Here is a 23,112-nt window from a genome sequence, read left to right on the forward strand (position 1 = left end):
CAGTCGATGCGCCAGAAACACAGAGACCACATGTTGCATAGTAAAAGAAAATCTGGTTTTCAAAAAAAGAAAGGGAGAAATGAGAGAGAGGAAAGACAAAAGAAAGGGTGTCAATCTGTAACCCAGTTTTTCACCAAGAAAGGTGGGTAGCCTTTAGTCTGTGAGTGGTATTAACCTGTTGTCCATAGTGAAATAAGCTAGCTAGCAGCAGGCTAGTGTTAGCCTACATTTCATCAACATTTAATCAGTGCAGGGAAACGTTTAGAAAGATATTCATATTAAATCATTGTCCCTGCCCCTTTTAGCAGACTTAACAACAGATGAGTCAGCAGCACCCCAGTCTCCCCATAACTGCACCCCAGTCTCCCCATAACTACCCCTCCCTGTCCCAGTGAAGAAGGTGAGCAACACTGTGTTAATGACTTAGCAGCATCATTCCAGGGAGTGTGTGTGGGGTTCTCTGACTGTCTCTCTTGCTCTTTTTACCATAACAAAAAAGAAAATGAAATATTTATTAATGACAGAAATCAAACACAAATTATTTTCTCACATAATGACCATTATGACATAAAACAACAACAACAACCTCCTGTCTGTACTGGATGCAGTTAGAAACAATGAGTAGCTTACCTCAACCTGAATGTAAGTTACAGACAATATTTAAATAATCCAGTTTGATGCGTTCATTTAGACTGAATTTTGGCTGTTAAATGACATCTGTAGATCTGTATATACAGACTTTATTATACCCATCATTCCAAACCTCAAAACCTATTGATTTAGTGATCACTTGATCTGTTTTGTAGCATAATAACCCTGATGTGGAAATTCCGTTTTACACGTCAACTTTGTTTTGTTGTTGGCATATATGTGCAGTTAAGTTAAAAAATCTGCTGTTTCATTGTTTTGAGATGATGATGTTAATTTATTTTAATTAAAAAGTTTATATATATATATATATATATATATATATATATATATATATATATATATATATATATATATATTTTTTTTTTTTTTTTATGGTGGCTTTTAATCTTGCATCAAATAGTGAACTGCAGACTTGCATTTACTAATCACCAGCAGTACATATTGTGCTAGTATTGAACTACAAGAAGCAAAACAGTTGCAATCCTTTGATTAGAGTTATGTAAAGCTTTTGATGGGACAGTTAGGTCCTAGAGATGTGGTGACAACAGCTTCGTAGAGGGGGCCCAATTTGATTTTTTTGTCATGGGGCCCAAAATTATAATAGTCCCTGACTATAATAGTCATAGCGAAAACAGATACGCAAGAAAATGAAAACTTTGGAGGATGCGGGCATCGATCCCGCTACCTCTCGCATGCTAAGCGAGCGCTCTACCATCTGAGCTAATCCCCCTCCGACACCCATAGTTTCGGCGCTGCCAAAAAAAACACACAAACACACACGGCATAACAAATTTCACACACATCGCTTTAAAAATATATGATCAGTTTTTTTTAATACATTTTAGAAAAAATACAATTCGTGATTAGTAAATAAATTACTAAGCAAACAAAACAACAGATAGTACGATCTGAATAAATACATTTTATTCATTTCACTTCCTGTAAGGATCAGCCAGTCAAAATAAAAGCTTTTTTTTTTTTTTTTCGAAGGAGCCTCTAATGTGAATCCACTCGTTAAGTCCTCATATTCATATTTTTTGGTTGACAATACATTTGTTTTTCTTCGCGCTCTTTATAGTATATAATGCCTCGGCATACCGTAATGCAATTAAATGATCCAAAGTAACGTATTTGCTTGCACTGGTGTTGATTCCAATATAATTCTTTCTTTTTTAATTCACAGCACATTGGACTAATTATATTATTCAGTACCACACGAACAAGAGGTATTACTAGTCACAATAACATTAACTGCCAGAAAAAAGGTCACATAAATGTAAGTGCTTTTAAAATATTACATGTTTTCCGTGCTTTTTTGTTTTGTTTTAGTTTGTTCCAAAAAGTTTATGTATAATTTATAAAAATGTAAGAACAGTGGTTTGGAAAGTGCCCACTTGTTTTTATGTATATGGTATTTTCTAAATAAAATAAATAATTGCATAATGAATTGTTCTTTACATTCCAAAATCAAAATGTCATTACATGAGATAAGCACCAGATAAGCACTTTTTTTTCTTCTTTTTTTTAAGAAAGAAACTTTCATTCACAACTGAATTTACTAAGCAGGAAAAGAAAATAATTCAAAATTGCTAATTATTATTATTATTATTATATATTTAGTTATTGTAAACTGCACGTCATTCAATGACATTTAAATATCTTCAAGTATTAAGAAAATATGGACTTGCCAGCGCAAAATGCTGGTCAAAATGACAGACTTTTATAAATTCAGCAATGCGTGACTTAACCACATTGAGGTTATGCAGACCTTATTGAAAAATGATTGTTGGAAAATTCACACCGGATATGCACATTTACATTTGATAGCCAGACACTTGTCATGCCAAAGGAGCAATAGAAAACAGTCCAGTCATGACAAAATGGCGAGCGGAGTTGGAAGTGAGTATTGCTCTCTATATTTTCATCATACACATGCATGTACGGCGTATGTCCTGCATGGGGCGGAGGGCAGATTATAATTGATGCATGTCAAGCGCGTGCATAATGGATGCAGCGGTGCGCGTGGATTTGCTCACAGAAGTCATTGATTACAATGACGCTCATTGGTCGAATCACTGGACACTTAACCAAAATGACACATTTATTACTACATCATACTAGCTTTCGTGAGTACATCACATTTACCATCTGTTAGAGGAACGTGAGACGGCGATGATGCTTCGAGCATCTAAAATGGCACCGTTATTAGTTGTCAAACTGCCGACCCATTCATTATCTGACAGCGTAGCACATACTCATATCCTTGAATGCTGTTTACACCTGAAATGTATTTTTCTCTTTATTATCTGCCATTTTTTTCTTTGGACAGAACATAAATTGATGTTGGGCCCGACAGAGCCATGGTCAATTAGGGAAAAGCTGTGCCTTGCCTCCTCTGTCATGAAGAGTGGAGACCAAAACTGGTGATTTTATTTTTATATTTATATCATAGCTTTAATTCAGATGTCCCAAACTTTTTTGACTCCAAGGTCCCCCATTGACCATACAAATATCCAAAGGCCCCATGACTTTTCTAGTTGTTTGTGATTTACTTGATAAGGATTAAGGATAAGAATAAAAAAATGACTCACAATTTCTACTCGATAAAATTGTTTAGAGCTTTATATTACCAGAAGAATGTGAATGCATTATAAATCAATATAATATATAATATATATAAATGATGCTACGTCATAAATCCATGTTTTTTTAAGACTGGGAAATCTCTTAATTTGTTAGTTGTTTTGGTTTTAGTTTAATGGCTGTTTTGTTCAAAAAAGTTTTTGTATAGTTTAAAGTCATTTAAAAATTTAAGAAATTTAGTTTGCAAAGAGCATATGGCATTTTCCTAATAAAATAAATAATTGTCAAATGGATTGTTCTTTATAGAAACATGTTCAGTTACTTAAACTTTACCTTATAAATTAATACAAAAAACAATTTAACATCACAGTCGTGTTTTTGTACAATGGTTGTTCTAGGGTGTCTGTGAGCCGAGCCATTAAGCCATTTGCAGAACCTGGACGGCCTCCTGATTGGTTCTCTCAGAAGGTATTGGGGAAGCATGCAGTAAAACAATCCAATGACATGAAAACTATGGAAAACTCACCCAAAAATTTTAATTCTGCTGTTTCAAAATATTATGTTGTTTCGTTCTAAACCTGTATGACTTTTTTCTTGGTTGGAACAGAAAATTAGTTTTGAAGTAAGTTTTGAAGAATGCTGCTCTCGCATACAATGCAAGTGGATGGAAACTGGGGCTTTCAAGCCCCCAAATGGACAAAAAAGCAGCATAAAAGCATCACAAAAATATCCCATATGATTCATGCATTGTTTCCCAAGTCTTCCAATGCTTTGTATTTTTTGGGTAAACTATTTCTTTAAAGTTCAATTAATAAGACACTTATAACACACCCACTCTCTCTCTTCTTTTCCTCACTGTTTCACAGCATTGTGCATCACAATACTCTGAGCTCCTGGAGACAACTGAGGCGCCAAAGTGAGTCAGCTTCCTGTTCATTTGCGTTCCAACACTCGCTCCATTCCCGACAGCAGTTAATGGTGAGTGTATGTGTGTATGTTCACAGACGAAAGCGAGGTGAGAAAGGGGAGGTGGTTGAGACGGTGGAGGATGTGATCGTTCGCAGGTTGACGGCGGAGAGGATAGAGGAGTTGAAGCGATTGATCAAGGACACACAAGAGAAGCACAGGTACCAAATGTCCACATGCTTACCTGGACCATTTCCTACTGTCGACTGACTGTAACTCTATTACTGTCCCTTTAGGAAACTGAAGAGAGAAACTGAACTCATCCAGGCAGGTCATCTGGACTCCAAACTTGTGGAGCTATGGGAGGAAATTACACGGTAAGAATCATTATACCAGCTGCTATAAATATACCACATTTAAAGGAATAGTTCCCCGCAGAATTGTCATTTATGTTATGTATTAGCTGTTATTTTATTTTTTAAAGAATCCCAACATGGATCTTTTTTATACAACAACAGTTCAGAGTTACCATCATTATGTTCTTCACACAAAGCTATCATAACATGTCATCATAACAAGGCATGTGACTGATATAGGGGAGTTATTTTAGTTGTATTTATATACTTTTATAGTATTTATTAATCTTTTGAATTGGCTTTTATTTTCATGTTTTCAATTTTCAGTTTCATTTTAGTTTAAGTTTTAATAAGTTTATGTGCTTTTGTCATTTCAATGAGTTTTTGTATATATAATTTATTTTGTGCTATTAAAACATTCTATTTAGCTTTAATTTATTTTAATTTTAGTTTTAGTAATTGTTGTACTTTAACTTAAACGTTTATTTCATTTAGTTGCCAATGCAACATTTCTAATTTCCATTTAGGCTTTTAAGTATGAGTTTAAAAAAAAAAAATATATATATATATAAAACAATTTTTTTAATAGTTTCATAATAGATTTTTAAAGGGTTAGTTCACCTAAAAATGAAAATATCCCATAATTTACTCACCCTCAAGCCATCCTAGGCGTATATGACTTTATTCTTTCAGCCAAACACAATCATACTTACAACCCCATTTCCAGAAAAGTTGGGACATTTTGTAAAGTGCAATAAAATGAAGAATCTGTTATTTGTTAATTTTCTTAAAACTTTATTTAACTGACAAAAAAAAAGTACAAAGAAAATATGTTTTCACTGACCAAATGAATTGTACTCTGTAAAGATAGACACATTTTGATTTGGATGGCTGCAACACACTCCAAAAAAGTGGAGATGAGCAAAATAAAAGTTAAAAGATTATAGAATATCCAAGTTAAAATGTTTAGAAACCCACAATAAGCAGGTGAATTGGCAATAGGTGAGGGTATCTTGATTGGGTATAAAAGGAGCATTTCAGTCTTTGCTTGCAAAGATGGGTCATGGCTCTCCACTCTGTGCCATGTTTCATGAGAGAATTGTCAAACAATTAAAAAAAATCACATTTCTCAATGCAAGATTGCAAACAATTTATGTCTTTCACCATCTACCGTTCATAATACTGTGAAAAGATTCGGGGAATCCAGAGAAATCTCAGGCTGTGTAGGGCAAGACAAGAAGCTGTCACATACAAGTCCTCAGATGGCACTGCATGAGAAACCATGACGCTACTCTGTTAAATACACCCACATGGACTCAGGATTATTTTGGAAAACCGTTGTCACTTAACACAGTCTGCTGCTGCATCAAGAAATCCCGAGCTCATCTCAGATGGTCTTAAAGACAGTGGAAATGTATCCTGTGGTCAGATGAGTCCATGTTTCAGCTTGCTTTTGGGAAAAACAGACATTGGGTTCTCAGTCCCAAGGACAAAAGGGACCACCCAGACTTTCATGAGCAACAGGTGCAAAAGCAAACATCTGTCATTGTGCATCAGTACAAACGGCGGGGGGGACTTGCATGTGTGTGAAGGTATCATTGACATGGAGGTGTATATTCAGATTGAACAGAGACAGGTAATAGTATCAAGATCACATTTTCCTGGGAAGCAAGACAATGCCAGGCCTCATTCAGCATGTGCTACATCAGAGGGGTTTATAGACACTCTACACACACATAGACGGATGCCTGCCTGCAGTCCAGATCTGTCTCCTATTGAAAAATGTATGGCCCATCATGAAAAGGGGAATCAGACAATGATGACCACAGACTGTTAAACATCTGTCTTCTATCAAATCAGGGTCAAAATTCCACTTTGGTCAAAATTCCACTTGAAGAAGTTAGTATCCTCAGTTCCCAGATTAAAAATGGTAAACATGCCTCTGTCCCAACTTATTTTGAGTGTGTTGCAGCCATCAAAATCCAAATTTGTTTATCTTTACAAAATACAATGAAGTTGATCAGCGAAAACATTGGAAATCTTTTCTTTGTGCTTTTGTCAGTTAAATAAAGGTTCAAGATAATTAACAAATCACAGATTCTTTATTTTATTGCATTAAACAAAATATCCCAACTTTTCTGGAAATGGGGTTGTAAGTATGATTGTATATTAAAAAATATCCTGGCTCTTCCAAGCTTCATAATGGGAGTGAATGGTACCTTAGATTTTGAAGCCCAAAAAAGCACATCCATCCATCATAAAAGTAATCCATACTGCTCTGGGGGGTTAATAAAGGCCTTCTGAAACAAAGCAATGCGTTTTTGTAAGAAAAATATCCATAATTATACCTTTATAAACTATAATCACTGTCTTCCGGTAACGGGCGTAAGAGTGACCTCTGACCTGACGCATGACGTTGGATGTAGGAGTAGCATAAGCTTGGGTGAGAGTAGACGCCTCTCTAGGTTCAAACGAATGTGAATGTTTGTTGGTTTAGTGATTTAACTTCTGGATCTTCATTAGGAGCAGAAAACACGAGGAAGAAGAAGCTGAGGTGAAAAGAACGGCCACAGATGCAGCGTACAAGGGTACTAAAGAAAGCCCACACGCTTTCATCAGAATTGTCTTTTTCACATTTGTTTGTCTGTTTTGTGTGGTCAGACTGTCTTAAAGACGTGGTTTACAAAGTAATTCATATCCGAGATTCTGTTTGATTCTATATTCTGAACAGTCATTCATAAATGCTTCATAGTAAGAGCTGTTTATCTTTTCTTTTCAGCCAGGCTGGCAGTGAAGAACACTCCTAAACGTGTGCCCAGTGTGACTGTGCGCTCCCCCTCTGGTGCCTGCTCTCCAAGCCTGGATTTTCCTATGGGAGATTCATCTGAAGATCATAGCACAACTGTGAGTTTGAGTTTTTTTATTAATCTTTTTTAAATACTGTCGTTTATTTGAACAATCATTCGTCCCCGGTGCAGGGGGCAGGATCATCAGTGTTTGTGCCGCTGACGGAGCTGCCAGGTCCTGCTGTGGTAGAGGCGAGTTTGGGGTCTCTGCTAGATGAATCAACACAGAAGAAGCTTTTGGGTCAGAAAATCACTCCGCCCCCGTCCCCTCTCCTGTCAGAACTGCTGAAGAAAGGCAGTCTCCTGCCCACCAGCCCCAGACTGGTCAGAATTCTTCACACACACACACACACACACACACACACACACACACACACACACACACACACACACACACACACACACACACACACACACACACACACACACACACACACACACACACACACACACACACATATAAATTTCTTTAGAGCTTTCTGCAGATATATATATATATATATATATTTAATTTTATATTTATATATATATATGCAGATTTATATACATATACACACACACACACATATATATATGTGTGTGTGTGTGTGTGTGTGTGTGTGTGTATGTATATAAATCTGCACCTGCAGAAAGCTAAAAAGAAACCGATTCATTTACAAAGTTCTACACATAACCTGTCCATTGTATCTTGAGTTTTATAAAAACTGTAAAATATATTTTGGATAATATAATCATAAGTTTTATGATATTTAAATCTATTCTGCTGATTTTCCTCCACAACAAGTGAAGAAGATAAAGAAAAATGTGCAGATTTAATGTGGCATATACACTACCGTTTAAAGGTTTGGGGTCAGTAAGATTTTACAATTTCAAAGAACCTTTTTTTTCTAATATATTTTCAAATGTCATTTATTCCTGTGATGCAAAGCTGAATTTTCAGCATCATTACTCCATTCTTCAGAGTCACGTGATCCTTCAGAAATCATTCTAATATGCTGATTTGGTGCTCAAGAAACATTTCTTATTATTATCAATGTTGAAAACCGTTAATATTTAATATGAATTTTTTTTGGACACCCTGATACAGTTTTTTCAAGATTCTTTGAATAATAGAACATTTCAGAGAACAGCATTTATTTAAAGCTGCAGTCCGTAGCTTTTTTGGGTTAAAAATTATCCAAAATAATTTTTTGAGCATGTACATAACCAGCCAGTGTTCAAAACTCTCTGCTTGCCTTAGCTCGATTCAAACCGGTAAGCTTGTAATAATGTTTTTAATTCCAGTGGTACTGGTGGATTTCCTCGGGAAATTTGAGCATGTCTTTGCATCATTACGTCACATCTGTACACATAAAGAAGGAGTCTCGGCTAGTAGGCTATATTGTGTGTGAGGATGTTAGAGGTGGAGATTTATAGCCTTTTCCTCGGGAAATTTGAGCATGTCTTTGCATCATTACGTCACATCTGTACACATAAAGAAGATGTCTCGGCTAGTAGGCTATATTGCGTGAGGATGTTAGAGGTGGAGATTTATAGCCTTTTCTCGCAGCACTTGATATAATTAAACTTAGCAATTTGATGGCGGATCCAGAAAGGTTCAAACGACAATCCTCAGTGACAACTGGAGATTCACCCATTGTAAAACGCGAAAGACTTCGGACTTTGGAGAAAAAAAGAGACTGCAACCGGCCCATGCGAAAACAAGGACAAATATCGGAAAGGCATTAAATGTAGTCACGCAATGCTGATGTTGTTAACATTAACAATTTGAGAATAAAGTATAATTTGCACGGTTTGATGTGATATGATAAGCGATCGTTAGATTTAATCAGCACGATTTACTGCAATGCTTTTCCCCCCTAGTTGGTCAGAACAAAAGTGGATGTTACTTACTTGTTCAGACGACATTTTCCGGTGAAAATTCTTATGTTGGTCATACTTCCAAAAAGTATATTCTGTGATTCTGAATGACAGTATCCACACCACCAGCGTGGTGATTGACAGCTGCACATTCTCCTCAAAACATTGGATTCATCCGCGCTGTGCCATGCCGAGGTACCCTGGTAAACCAGAGTTCTCGCTAAAGCACAAGTTGAATTTGCTCAGCGAGTTACTCTGGTGTCGAGCAATGGAGCTCATTAAATATGTCCCTCGATCTGAGCTGCACCAATCACATCGGGTTTTCTGATATAGGCGGGCCAGAGGCGAGCTAAACAGATGACGACAGCGCTGTGACGTCGAACTCATCAGTAAACATTGCAAGATGCCTATGGATGAATAGCAGTTGTTTGAAACGGCTTTGGCCGCTACAATGAACGAGTTAGACTTGGCTTTTTCCCAAAAGAGGAACAGAAGACGGCGCTCAAATCGTTCCTTTGCAAGAAGGGTGTTTTTGCTGTTTTGCCGACCGGAAGAGTCTAATCTACCAGTTAGCTCCGCCAGGAGCTAAGCGTATGGGGTTTATTGTTGTGATTGGTCGTAGTGTTATCCAATTGCGTGCTGTGAGATTTTCACATGCATGCTTGGTGCCGCCCCTCGAGCTGGCCGATTTTCATTGACCGACACCAGACCATTAATCTTTTAGATTTAGTTCTGGATTTCCAGGCTAATGCCGAGGAACAACACACGTAAAGTTGATAATTCCGCGAATAACTGCAATTGCAGATTTCGAACAAAGATGGCGACAAAGAGGAAAAACTGCGGACTGCAGCTTTAAATATGATTATTTTTTTGTAACATTATAAATGTCTTTACTGTCACTTTTGATCAATTTAATGCACCCTTGCTGAATAAAAGTTTTTTAAAAGTCTTTAAAATATATATTTCTGACCCCAAATTTTTCTTTGTGTCCAAACCATATAAAGTGACAGAAAAATAAAACCAACATAATCTATCAAGAGCAGCACAAATTAGCATCTGGTTTAAGACATGCTTTTATTTGGGCGGTAAACAATGGCGCAAATACCAGTAAATTGACGAGCACAAACCTTAATAAATCATCTTGCGTGATTCATTTAAAAACTCTCCTCCCATAAATTATTACGGCTAAAAGGGAAACTCCAACAAATGCGGTAAGGTCAGCCGCAAAAATAATCCAGTCCACGGCTAATATTTTACTGCGTGTCTTTAGTAAATCCTGACAGTAGTTTTTCAATGCCAAAAGAGGGTTTGCGCTGGCACAAGCTGTTAGTAAATCTGGCCCAAATGCTTTTAAAAGATGGTAATCTACAGAAAACCTTTTTTGCAGGCTGTTGAGGGAGAATCACCGTCTAGTCAACTTACGGGAAGTCACGATAATCAGATGATGACTTCTTCACTACCTGCCTCTCAGGCAGCTACAGGTATGGATTCATGAACACTAATCTGTCATGTCATGTCATGTCACCCCTCATTTATATAGCGCTTTCAAAGCAGCTTTACAGTGATAATAGGAAATTACAGTAAAAGAGATTGTTTTGGCTTTACAGCACCTCTATAATGAAGTTATTGTCCTGCTAAAGTTAGTTTTGATTGATTGATTCACTTCCGCTGCAAAGATCATTAGTTATTAACTTAGGGGGCGCTAACACGACACCGTTCTAACAGAAAACACTCAATGCGCTCCGGCCCGCTCACCCGCACAAAACAGTGCCTGTTGGCCCGAGAACGCAAACCCTGAAATAGATTCCAAGGTGCAAGCCTTAAAAAAAAAAAAAAAAAAAGGTTATCTCTGCGCAAACCTCAAAAACGCAAACCCGCGAAAACACAGACGGCGTGCACATGCGCATCACATATAGGTATGCGCGTTTGAATATATATGTGCGCAGGCGTGTAGTCCTTCTTTACAAACCAACCCTCAACAAACTACTTGTCTGGCCTTAAAAATGTATAGTAAATAATTATTTATCGCTTCCGCGTAGCCACGGGAACCGGAATTATCCCGACAACGTTTTATTTTGCCTAAGTCTAGCAAAGTGACAAATTCTGTATCATCAGCATCTTTGTGTTTCAGTATTTGTCATGATATGGGTATCTCTACCAGCTTAACGCCTAGCCCGCTCTCTCTGTGCATCGTGTGTGTGTGTTTCTCAGGTGCTCCCACACTGTCTCGTCTACTGGAAGCTGGCCCCGCCCAATTTCCCTCTCAGCTGAGCTCATTGGCCACTGCAGACTCCGCCCCCAGCACTGCCACATCTGCAGTGGACACAGCTGCCCCGCTCAGCACAGGTCTCTCCTAGATGCTGTCTTATACTTCTCCTATCTTTTAGTTCATATCTGATGTATTAACTCTTTATTTTGGACCTTTGATCAACTGTCTCTTGTTTGTTTGGTGTGTTGGAACTAGAGACCCGTGTGGGACGGATTTTTCATTCCCGCTCTCGTGGGATTCTGTCCCGCTTCCGCCCACTCCCACAAAAATATGTTACCTTCTCCCGCTCCCACCCGCAACATTCATGTTTTGTCCCGCTCCCACCAGCAAATGCCCGCAGGTAAAAGTATACATATTTTTTCAGTACGTCCATAAAATTTCCATGAAATAGTTTCAAGTTACATGTCGCCTAGCCACAACTTACACATCCCAGCATAAACGCTCCCGATAAATTATTTGTTATTATGATAATGCCATAAGAGAGCATGGAAAGAGCGCACCCTTTATAATCGCAAAAAAAGCTGTCACTCTTATTTAGTTAATCGCAATCTCACAAAGTTCTACAAAGTTCAGTCTACACTGCACAATGAATCATTTATTTACATTGTGTCTACTCTTCGTTTGTTATAATGAGAGGATTTGCGAATGTGCAAAAACCCCTCACTTTTTGACCAATGAGTGGATTCTAAATTAAACACATCTGATTGGCCATTGCGTTCAAGAAATCAACAGATATGTTTGTGATTGGCTACATTGCTCATTTTAGATATTGCTATTTTGTGGGAGTCCCGCAAATCACTTTATTCTCCCGCAACCCGCACACACGAGTGTCTTACCGCCCGCACCCTTGCTCGCCCATCAAATCTTGTCCCATGCTGCACTCTGCTGCGTCGGCTCCTCCGTCCCAGGTCCCGCGGGAGTGCAGGTCTCTAGTTGGAACACAAATCAAATGAATTGAATGTCTAAAGCCAATTAGTGGGTTTGATATGTGTGTAATACTTTAAACAGGAGGTGATGGAGCCCCCAGTGCTTCAGTGGATAATAAGGTGGCAGTTTTAGGGGAAGAGGACCTGGTGACTGTGTCCTATATGGCAGAAGAGCTGGACTTAGAGACGGTTGGGGACATCATAGCCATTATTGAGGAGAAGGTAAATTGGACGAATATTACGTATATTTGTATATATGTATATAAATACATTTATTTATTTTCTTGAAGTCAAGATTTTTTTTATTTTTTTTTATACACAATACAATATAATATATTTCAAATACATACACAAAATAACTTTGTTGCCATTAATGATTTCTTTGTTATTCATACAACCATTCAAAAGTTTGGGGTCAGTAAGATGTTTTAATATTTTTGACACAATTTAAAGTACAATTTAAAAATAACTTTTATATTTTGATATATTTTAAAATGTAATTTATTCCTGTGATGGCAAATATGAATTTTCAGCACAATTACTCCAGTCTTCAGTGTCACATGATCCTTCAGAAATCATTCTAATATGCTGATTTATTATTATTATTATTAATGTTGAAAACAGTTGTGCTGCTTAATTGTGGAAACTTTTTCCATACATTCTTTCAGGATTATTTGATTAATAGAAAATTCACATTTCAAATAAAGAACAGCATTTATTTAGTAGAAAGTAGAAAGCTTTTGTAAGATTATAAATATTTGTTTCTGTCACTTTTGATCAATTTAATGCATCCTTGCTGAATAAAAGTTCTTTATGACCCCAAACTTTTAAACAGTAGCATATTTATGCAGTTATTTAAGTGTTAATAGTTATATAATCATATTTATCTATAACTCATTTTGATTAATGTTCCAAGGAAAAGGCAACATAAATAGTAGCTCAATAGTGCGGACAAGGAATGCTTTCAAGAACAACATTAAAGGACAAATGATTAAACACACAATTTGATAACGTAGAATTTCCAAGTTTGAAAATGATGAATTTGTACAAATAAACAAGAAATGAATAATTTATATTAAAAAAAAAAATCTGTTTTCTTAAACCAGCTCCATTGAGGTTCAGTTAACCATTTGAACAAGTAAAACAGTATATTGAGCAGAAAGAAAATAAACCATCTGTAAATCATGGAAGCTTGTGTTTTACCACTCAAATCTTTTTGTCTGTCCCGCACAGTCCAACAGAAAATCATTGTCGACCTGTGTTCCCGTAGGGTGAGGAGAACGCTGAGGCGCTGGATGCTGCAGCAGTGGAAGCAGCTCTGTCTCTGTGTGAGGACACGGGTCACAGCCTGTCAGGTACCTGGGAGCCAAACCCCTTCAGGCCCATCGGCCCTGAGCCCTCCAGCACTCCAGAAGACTTAGACCCACATTCCCTGCATCTCTTAGAGGGGAAGAGAGACGGTCCTGACACGTGTGGATCCAGCAGTGGCTGCGCACAGGGGTATCCGACACCCTCCACCACTGTCCCCTCTGTTCCTCAAGACCTTACTCCGACAGCAGGAGCCCATTCAGAGCCAGATGCCCACAGACCAGAGCACACAGATGAGGCCCAGGACGGGCAGCCAGAATCACTACATGCTGTGATCAAAAGTGAGACTAACGAATGGACACGCTCTCAAACAGGTACTCCATGTTTTGCATTGGGCAAATTATATAATTATGCTATTTTCTCTATTTTTAAAAATGCCATTCATACACTACTGTATATTCAGCAAGCAGGGATGCATAAAATTGATCAAAAGTGACAATATATACATTTATGATGATTATGAAGATTTCTATATGTTTCTCGAGCAGCACATCAGCATATTCGAGTGATTTCTGAAAGATCATGTGACACTGAAGACTGGAGTAATGATGCTGAAAATTCAGCTTTGCAACACAGGAATAAAATATATTCAAATAGAAAATAATTGTAATAACATTTCACAATATTAGTATTTTACTGTATTATTGATCAAATAAATGTAGACTTTTAGAATAAAAGAGACTTCTTTTTAAAAGATATATACATAGATATACCAACTCCAAACGTTTGAACAGTAGTGTATCCTTGAATACACATTTTCTGTGATGAATTTGTTAAAATTTATACATTTTGGGGCATAAAGTCAAAGTAAGGCATCCTGTCTAAATATCATAATGCAGAATCATTTATGAGTATTTCTTAGGAAAAAGCAGTTTAGCAGCTTTGTCAAAATTGTTAAGATTTGCTAAATCAAGGTCATGTGGTGCAACCAGTATGCAAATTATCCATTATGACTGTGTGTCAAGGTCAGTAATTTGATACTTTTATGACACGGCAAGGTTAGTTCAGGTTGTAAAATGTCAAGTGGTGTGACCTCCCAAAAACGTCATGATATTTATAAATAATAATAATTCATAATATCTCTAAAAATAAATAAATAACGACAAGATGGTTATATTTGTCATTAAAAATAAATAAATTAACCCATCTATTTGATCAAACCATCATGAGTACATTCTAAGAACTAAGTGTTTTAAAGTAAAAACATAATTTTTTTATTTTGGACATTCTTATTTGTCATTGACCCCGGTTGCATGTAATAACACATTAACTTTAACCCTAGTTTACACACTCAGACACCCTGTAAACATGATCGGTAAGAACTCACAAATGTTCCATTTTCTTCCAGATACACGGTCAGATGACCCCGTGATAAAACAACACTCAAAGGTGTGACTGTCCGCATACGCTAACACATAATGTACCAGCCACGAGTACACATAGACCCGGAAACCATTAACTCTGCCCTTTTTAGTATTTTCTTAACACGCCTCGTTAACAGGAAGTGAAAGAGGAGGAGGAAGCCGTGAGTGATGCAGAGGAGATGAAAGCTGGATTAGAAGGGGATGGAGCTGAGGAGGATGGAGACGGCGTTTATCTCTCTGAGCCAGAGTTGGACCCTCCGGTCAGCGAGAGCGAGGACGGCTACAGCATGCACACGGCATCCTCTTCCGTACAGCTCCACACAACTGCCGACTCCATTCCCAGCAGCCCCGCCTCCTCACAGTTGTATGTGCCCAAACTACACACAACTAAGCTTTCACACCAAGTCTGATTGTCTGACATAGAAAAACATATGCAATAAAACTTTAAAGTGAAACAGTAATCCTTAGTAAGCAACTTTAGATCAAGTCCAAAGTATTGCGATGTTTTATTAATTTATTAATAAATAGTTTCCATTTTTAAAAATTAAATTAACCCCCAGACTAAAATGCATGTTTGAGCTGTTTTAACTGAAAGCAACTTGCACAAACATATCTTAAAATATATCAGTGCCATTGTTTTGTCTCAAGATGCACACCAGTAATGTTTTTTTTCTAAGGCATGTTTATAAAAGCTACTTAAATGTCCTAATTGAACTAAGGCCTAATCTTGGCTTAATCTAAACCCTGTCTGTGAAACCAGGGCCTAAATGTTTAATTTAATATATAAATAAAATCAAACTCTGTGTAAATAGTTCTGATGATTATGATTATGATTATACTACAAGCCTGTGTTTATGCGTTTTTGCTCTGATGTTCAATTAATCGACATTCAATCAACTCTTCCTCCTCAGCTCAATCTGCAGTGAAGACCAAGAAGCGATTCAGGCTCAGAAGATCTGGAAGAAAGCCATTATGCTGGTGTGGCGAGCAGCGGCCAATCACAGGCGAGAGTCTTAATTATGTTGTTCCAAATCCCCGCCCCCTTTTTTCTGGCTCATCAGAACCCATCAGCTCTGTGCAGCCAGAGTGATAATTGGTCATTTTGAACAGGTATGCAAATGTATTCCTGCAACCGGTGACGGATGACATCGCCCCTGGTTACCACAGTATTGTGCACAGGTGAGAGCGAACCGGTTAAGGTACATTTAAAGAGGTAGCACTTTATTTTACAGTCCTGTTCCCAGTGTACATACTATATAGCCTACTATTTATAGTAATTACAATAACTAGGTACTAACCCTGAACCTAATCTTAACCCATGTATACCTTAACTTTATATTACCCAGTACTTTCTTAGGTAAATACACTATTAGTACACGTACTGTAAAATAAAGTGCAACCTTTAAAGGTTTTGCAATTAGAGAAACCTCTACTTATCAGGAGGAATCCAATTGTCTTTGATGTTTTGAGAGAAAAGTAATTCTAAATGGTAATATAATTAGCTTTGCCATAATTTCGGGTGCTTAGGCCAATGGATCTGTCCACCATCAAGAAGAACATTGAGAACGGGCTGATCCGCACCACGGCCGAGTTCCAGCGGGACATCATGCTGATGTTCCAGAATGCGGTGATGTACAACAGCTCAGACCACGATGTGTTCCACATGGCCGTGGAGATGCAGAGGGACGTTCTGGAGCAGATCCAGCAATTTCTGGCCACACAGTTGATCATGCAGACCTCGGAATCGGGCATCAGTGCCAAGAGCCTGCGCGGGAGAGAGGCCAACCGCAAACAGGACCCCAATGACAAGGTGCGGCGCTCTACATACAGCAGACCTTCTGCACGCTTCAGAACATAAAAGCATTCTGGATCACTAATGTTAGTCCACATAAATATAAACACGCCACCATCAAAAGATTTTTGATAGAAGCAACAATTAGTACTGTAACAATTTAAAGTTCAATAAGAAAATAACCGTTTTCTATTTTAATATATTTTTAAAACATCATTTATTCCTGTGATGGAAAAGCTCAATTTTCAGCATCATTACTCCAGTCTTCAGTGTCACATGATCCTTCAGAAATCATTACAATATGCTGATTTGACGCTTAAAAACATTTCAGTTTTGCTTTTAATATTTCTGTGGAAACTCTGATACATGTTTTCAGGAATCTTTGAGAAATAGAAAGTTCAAAAGAACAGCATGTCTTGAAATATAAATCTTTTGTAACATAACAAATGTCTAATATTGAAATAATGGATATGTAGGCCTAATATTGGTTTGAGTTGCAATGATCGTTGTGTGAGAAGAAAGAGACACATTAGATGTCTAAATGTGTTCATTGGTTGTTGAGTCGCACCTTCTGCAGAACATTGGGCTGATAATACAGTCAAGTGTTAAAACACATTAATGAAACCAGATCAACCCTACCGGTAACACCAGCTTAGGGTGCAATTCTCACTGTTAACTAGTTGCTTATTAGCATGCATATTACTAGGATATTAGTACTTATAAAGCACATTTTAATTCCTTATTCTACATCCCTTCTACCCAATACCTAAACTTAACAACTACCTTACTAAAGCCCCGTTCACACCGCCAGCAACTTTGCCGCTGTATGTCTCTAGTCTCTGTACTGTGAAGTCGCTTGTGGGCGTTCGTAGTGCTGTCGCTCTAATGTTATTGGTAGACTGCACGTCTGGCCATATCTATACAAAATACCATCACACGTGATATACAACTGTATCATTTTAATTTGACTAGGAATTAGACTCAAAAGAAACGGTATGCTGTTGGGAGAGTGTTTGTATATTACCACAGCAGTGTTCAAGTGGATTAAATCATTTACTAGATTAACGATCGATCAATCAACAAATTAAACTCACTCATAGTGTCATAAATTACTAGCCTGGTTAAAACCAGACCATTCTCAGTAGTAACTGAGTTATGGTCTGGCAAAGCTCCATAGACAAATCATTTCCAAAGGGGCGTCACCAAAGGACGTCGCTCAAATGCCTCTCGGCAACAATTGGATAGACCTAAAACTCCAAAAACCAATCAGAGCGATCGTCATGTGTAAAGCCATATGCTGCGTCCCAATTCGCCTATGTTACACTACGCCATAAAAGTACTCTTTTTGTGAAGAAAATGTATTTACTTTTGAATGTGTAGCAAAAAAGTAGGCAACTTTTGGACATACTACTTCATCATCTTTATCGGACGGATCTGTCGCGTGCATCCCGTCATGTAAACTGCCCTGTCAATCATCTTGTCACAGTTAAAATCCTCTATTAAATCTAATTTAATTTCCTACCGTTTCGGAGAGAAATGTAGTAGCATGTTCATCTGCCAGTGGGTCTTTCATGGAGACTGTCCTCATGTGTTTGCAATTTGAATATAATAAAGCTGCATTTAAAAGTTGGTGCGCTTCACCAACGGAGTGGACGTCGCTCAAATGCCTCTGGGCACAATTGGATAGGCTAGACCCAAAACCAATCAGAGCGATAGTCATCGTGTAAAGCCCGCCTCAACGTTTCTGATTGGTGCCGCGATTTCCACGGCATGGAAATGGCCTTGAATGAGCTCTTTGCCAGACTACTTGCAGAGCAAATTTAAATTTGCCGGAAGTTGTCTGGGTTTTCCCAGGCTAATAAATTACTAAAATGTCATTCGAATTTGACAAATAATCAATTTTCTTGTCCCTGATAGTCAACATAATGCAGGGGAAACTGCAAAATGAACTGCAGCAGTGCTAAACTTGCATCATAAAATTACAAAACTCACTGAGACTGTCGACAGTTTCTGTTCCATGCATAATTTTAGTAATTCTACTTAGTAATTTTCGCTTTGTCGCTGCGTGTCGCGAACGGGGCTTAACTATTAATAAGCAGTAATGAGGCAAAAGTCGTAGTTCATAGTGAGAATTAGACCCTAATATAAAGTGTGACCACCCTATCTTTCTGTTATTTTCTTTTTCAATGCAACATTCTCCTTTTAACTGCTTTTGCATTTGAGCGTTGCGTATATTCAAAGCACCTTTATCTCTCTCTCTCTGATGCTAACCTTTGTCCTCTCACAGGACTGTGTTCCCATGGCCTCTCCTGCATTCCTTCTCTCTCTCTTTGTAAGTATCCTGTCTGCTCCTTCTATCCCTTTTGAACACTACAATTCTTTCTACAGAACAACCACAGAGACAATGTAACGGGAAGGAGAAAGAACAATCCCCTTTTTGTTTACTGGAGTCTACTGGCTAAAGAAGCTCAACTTTTATATGCCGTCATTGTCAGACTTTCCAGTTTGACATGTTAAAGTAATCTTGAAAAAACTATTTTCTGTGAATGTGCAAAACTTCAGATTTATTAGTCGCTCAAATAACTAGAAGAATAACAAAATCAACGGTAAAACTATTTGCGCTACAAACCAGTTAATGATTATGAATAACAGTTTTCAGTATTGGATTACACTGGAAGCCAGACACATTCAAGTGCCCACTTTTACATTAAAAATGAAGTGGTCCTGTGGACAGTGACTGAGTGAAAACAAGTCTTCATGTGTCTCTGCAGGACGGGGGCACCAGGGGGCGACGCTGCGCTATAGAAGCAGACCTGAAGATGAAGAAATGAGCGACTGGACTGGCCGGAGGACGGGCTCCTTCGAAGCACTAATAAGGCCCCGTCCCAAATGGCACCCTAAGCACTGAGCCTAAGTGACTGATTGATAAAGACAGCATAGGACAATCTGTCGGAACCATTTTGCTAACGCCCCCCTCCCACACGCTTAAACAGATGACTTGAATATTCATGAGGGTTTCACTGGTGTGTGGAGTTTGGGATTGGACAATGATGGGACAGCCTCAAAATCTGTGCATATATGTGTCTGTCTGTATGTAATTGTTGTGAGATGTGTTGTGCTGTACTAAAATTGTTTTGTGTACGAATAGTGCCTTTATAGGTATTGATAAATGACCGGGAATAAACCTGACGATGGGACAAAAACTGAAATTGAAAGGCCTTTTTATGTGCGTACAAGGTTACTGATATTTTATCCTCTTTCACTTTCCCCTACAATGCTGTATTCTTGTTTCAAACCAATTAATATATTTTTTTTTTTTACTTTTTAAATGTTTACACTGACCAAGGACTTTCAAGCTCAAAAAAAAAAAAAAATGCATCAGAAATGATGGTATCTATAAAAAAATTTGTCTTCTGAAGCAATACGGAAGATTGGTGTGAGAAACACCACTTTAAAACAGAAATTTCAAGTCACAATGTAATTAAATAGCGACAGATCTTTTTCTTCTTTTTCTTTCTGTGTGAAACGGGTTTTTGAAAAAAATAAGCAATGTAAGGTGGGGACTTGGTTCTGTGCATTGGTTGTTGATTGGATGAAGGCAGAATGTTGTAAGAAAGGGGTGGAGTTAAAGCGAACAAAATGATTGGAGGAGTCTTACATGCGTCAATGGATCTTTATCGGAAGATTGAGGTCAAAACTGGAACAGGAATGAATGAATCGTTCACAATTATGAACATGAGTTTAGAAAATAGATCGGTTGAATTTGCCAAATTTAAGTCCTTATTTATTAAAAATCTTTGGTAACCATTCACTTTCATTGTAAAATCTTGTTTTGTGTTCCACGCAGAAAGTCATACAGTTTTCAAAAGGCAAATGATTTTCATTTAATTGTAGAGTTAATTATTCCTTTTATGCAATATAAAGTGCTGTAAAACTAAAATGATCAATTATGATACTGGCTCTTCCTGACAATTTTGGTCAATATTTAGTGAATTCAACATAGAAGCATACAGCTTTGAAGAATCACAGACCACAGAGAAACTCCGTTTGATTAATGTTTTATTTAAGCGGCACAAAACGCACTCAATCCAAACAAAACTTCCAACAGTTTGCGTACTGCATGGAAACAAGATCACAATACCATTAATGGCACAAACTCTCCACAACACATCCCAAACTCTTCATCTCGAATAAGGATGCCTCCTGTGGCGCTTCTGAACATCTCGTGCTCAAATTTGTGCTAAAGATCAGTATGCTATAATATATAGAACATAGTGTTCAGTGACATGAAGTAAAACATTAATTATAGTTCAAAACAGATGCTGCTCAGTAACGGTTATTTGCCTATTAATAATTACTGATATTAAACTGTGCGGTTAACAGCTTCGAACACTAACAAGGAAGGGAGAATGCATGGATGGATGCATGCAATACACAAGAAGTTAAGACAAATAAAGTGCCAAATACTAAATAAATCAATCAATCAAATACTGCAGATTTATAAATCCGAGGTAATGGCGTTTAGCATTTCTGTCAGTGTGCTGGCCATTTTTACTTTCTTCAACAAAAAAACAACAACAACAACAGTTGCCTAATACCTTTTCATCTCCAAAACATACAGCACCGTAACAAATGACCGTAACATTATTTTAATGTACACACTTTTTTTTTTTTGCTACGTCCAGAGAGCTTTGAAAAGCTGTAGTGGTTTATATCCCTGTTTCTGAGAAGTGTTTGTTGTTTCAAAAACGAAATAATTAGCTTTATGTCCTATTAAAAGTTATAACTATTGTCAAATGTAATTCACAGCACAAATTCAGGAAAAAGAAATGAAATATGTTAATTTAAATAAGTTAAACTCCTATCGAGAATGAAGCTTAAATGTGTCTAATTAACAACAATCACTAGCTTTAATCCTGTCGGCCAGCCTGGAGCCGGTGCTCCTTAATGTAAGGAAAAAAATGCCAGGCTCTCGCACGAATCACCCTCTTCCACACGTGGTTGTGCATCGCAGCTGAATCAGATGCTTGAGCATCTCAAAGGCCTTCAGATTTCACCCTATTAACGGATGAAAGGCACAAACGCTCAGCTTGGGCAACACGTCTTTCCCTGCCTTTCTCCTTCCCAAAAAAGGTGACCCACACGATTAAATTGAAATATGTAACTGATACTAAAAGCTCTTTGATTAGGCTGACCATGCTGTCTGGGAGGGCGACGATGCCTCACTCTCCTTTCTGTCGGCCCATGAAGCGGTGCAGCTTTTCACAGTGATCCAGTTTCATGGTTTCAGCCTTCTGCTTCAGCCGCTCGTCTCGGTACAGCTGGCCCAGGTTAGTTAGATCTGATTCTAAAACAAAATGGCTCAGCTTTAATAATAGAGCTTTATATTACAGCAGGGCTGCCAACTCTCACGCATTCTGCATTCAGGATATACATATATACACACACAAATGAATCGAGATTGAAATCGAATCGCAAGCTTATGAATCAAATCGGGAATTTTATCTCAGTATCCACCCACCCCATCCCATCCCATTTCTCACTCCAAGCCGAACTCAAAAGTTTGCAGCCCTGTATTACAGCTGTGCAATTTACAGCTATTACTAAAACGAATGGATGAGAAGACATCTTACTCTGTTGCTTCTCTTTCCAGCAGCTGGTCTGTAGGTGGTCAATATAATCGCTCTCAATGGTCTTCTCCAGCTCGTCCAGGGAAGCACCGTTGTACTCCTTCTCAAAACTCTTATCCACATAGTATGGCACACCCATTTGCTGGGTTTCCCTGGACACCACTAACCCCATGGACCTATTAGACGGAGAGTATGTCAGTTCTTACCTTAAAGCATATGTCTTACATCATGCATTGCGTTTGACTAGTCTATGGCGAAAAATGTTCGTTGACCACTTTTTTTTTACATGAATAGAAGAGACGATGACGAGACGACACCAACGACATTAAACGATAACTGTGACTATAACAACATGCAATATCGTTGACAAAAAACATTTCTTTAAAAAAAAAACTGTTTTCGTCAACAACAAAAAAAGAGGAGACAATATTTACAGACTGTTTTTAACAAGCCTCTATGAGCTTTCATGTTTGCAATTGCCAGACGTCAAGAGTTTTGACTTCTCTGTTAAAGGGATAGATTTTCTGCCTGGTGTTTTACTTAACATTTTCAATCTGGCAA

The 23,112-nt window shown here is 37.8% G+C and overlaps 2 protein-coding genes across 5 annotated transcripts in view; one reads left to right on the forward strand and one right to left on the reverse strand.

Moving 5' to 3' along the window:
- On the forward strand, positions 1–21,478 carry brd8a (bromodomain containing 8a). Of its 4 annotated transcripts, XM_082140934.1 has the most exons (20): positions 2,083–2,550; positions 2,981–3,074; positions 3,633–3,702; positions 4,101–4,150; positions 4,239–4,361; positions 4,437–4,517; positions 7,020–7,084; positions 7,276–7,400; positions 7,475–7,666; positions 10,590–10,683; positions 11,414–11,548; positions 12,480–12,619; positions 13,668–14,079; positions 15,114–15,154; positions 15,267–15,493; positions 16,041–16,133; positions 16,240–16,308; positions 16,657–16,939; positions 19,209–19,253; positions 19,693–21,478. In XM_082140934.1, exons 1-20 carry the CDS (start codon positions 2,412–2,414, stop codon positions 19,750–19,752), a joined length of 2,538 nt encoding a protein of 845 aa, XP_081997060.1. In that variant the 5' UTR covers positions 2,083–2,411; the 3' UTR covers positions 19,753–21,478. The 4 variants fall into 4 exon arrangements, with proteins under 4 accessions (XP_081997062.1, XP_081997059.1, XP_081997060.1 ...); XM_082140936.1 differs by lacking the exons at positions 2,083–2,550; positions 19,693–21,478 and adding an exon at positions 1–400 and having other exon boundaries at positions 19,209–19,686; XM_082140933.1 differs by lacking the exon at positions 19,693–21,478 and having other exon boundaries at positions 2,080–2,550; positions 19,209–19,686.
- The window catches only part of dnajc18 (DnaJ (Hsp40) homolog, subfamily C, member 18), an 11,474-nt gene continuing 9,325 nt past the window's right edge, over positions 20,964–23,112 (reverse strand). Inside the window, exons 7-8 of the mRNA XM_082140937.1 lie at positions 22,555–22,727; positions 20,964–22,268 (exon numbers count right to left, since the gene is read on the reverse strand). Of these exons, the coding sequence (XP_081997063.1) occupies positions 22,144–22,268; positions 22,555–22,727 (298 nt within the window). The 3' untranslated portion in view covers positions 20,964–22,143. The remainder of the gene's footprint in view (positions 22,269–22,554; positions 22,728–23,112) is intronic.

The sequence above is a fragment of the Leuciscus leuciscus genome (assembly GCF_965113295.1).
Source record: "Leuciscus leuciscus genome assembly, chromosome: 16".
Lineage (NCBI taxonomy): Eukaryota > Metazoa > Chordata > Actinopteri > Cypriniformes > Leuciscidae > Leuciscus > Leuciscus leuciscus.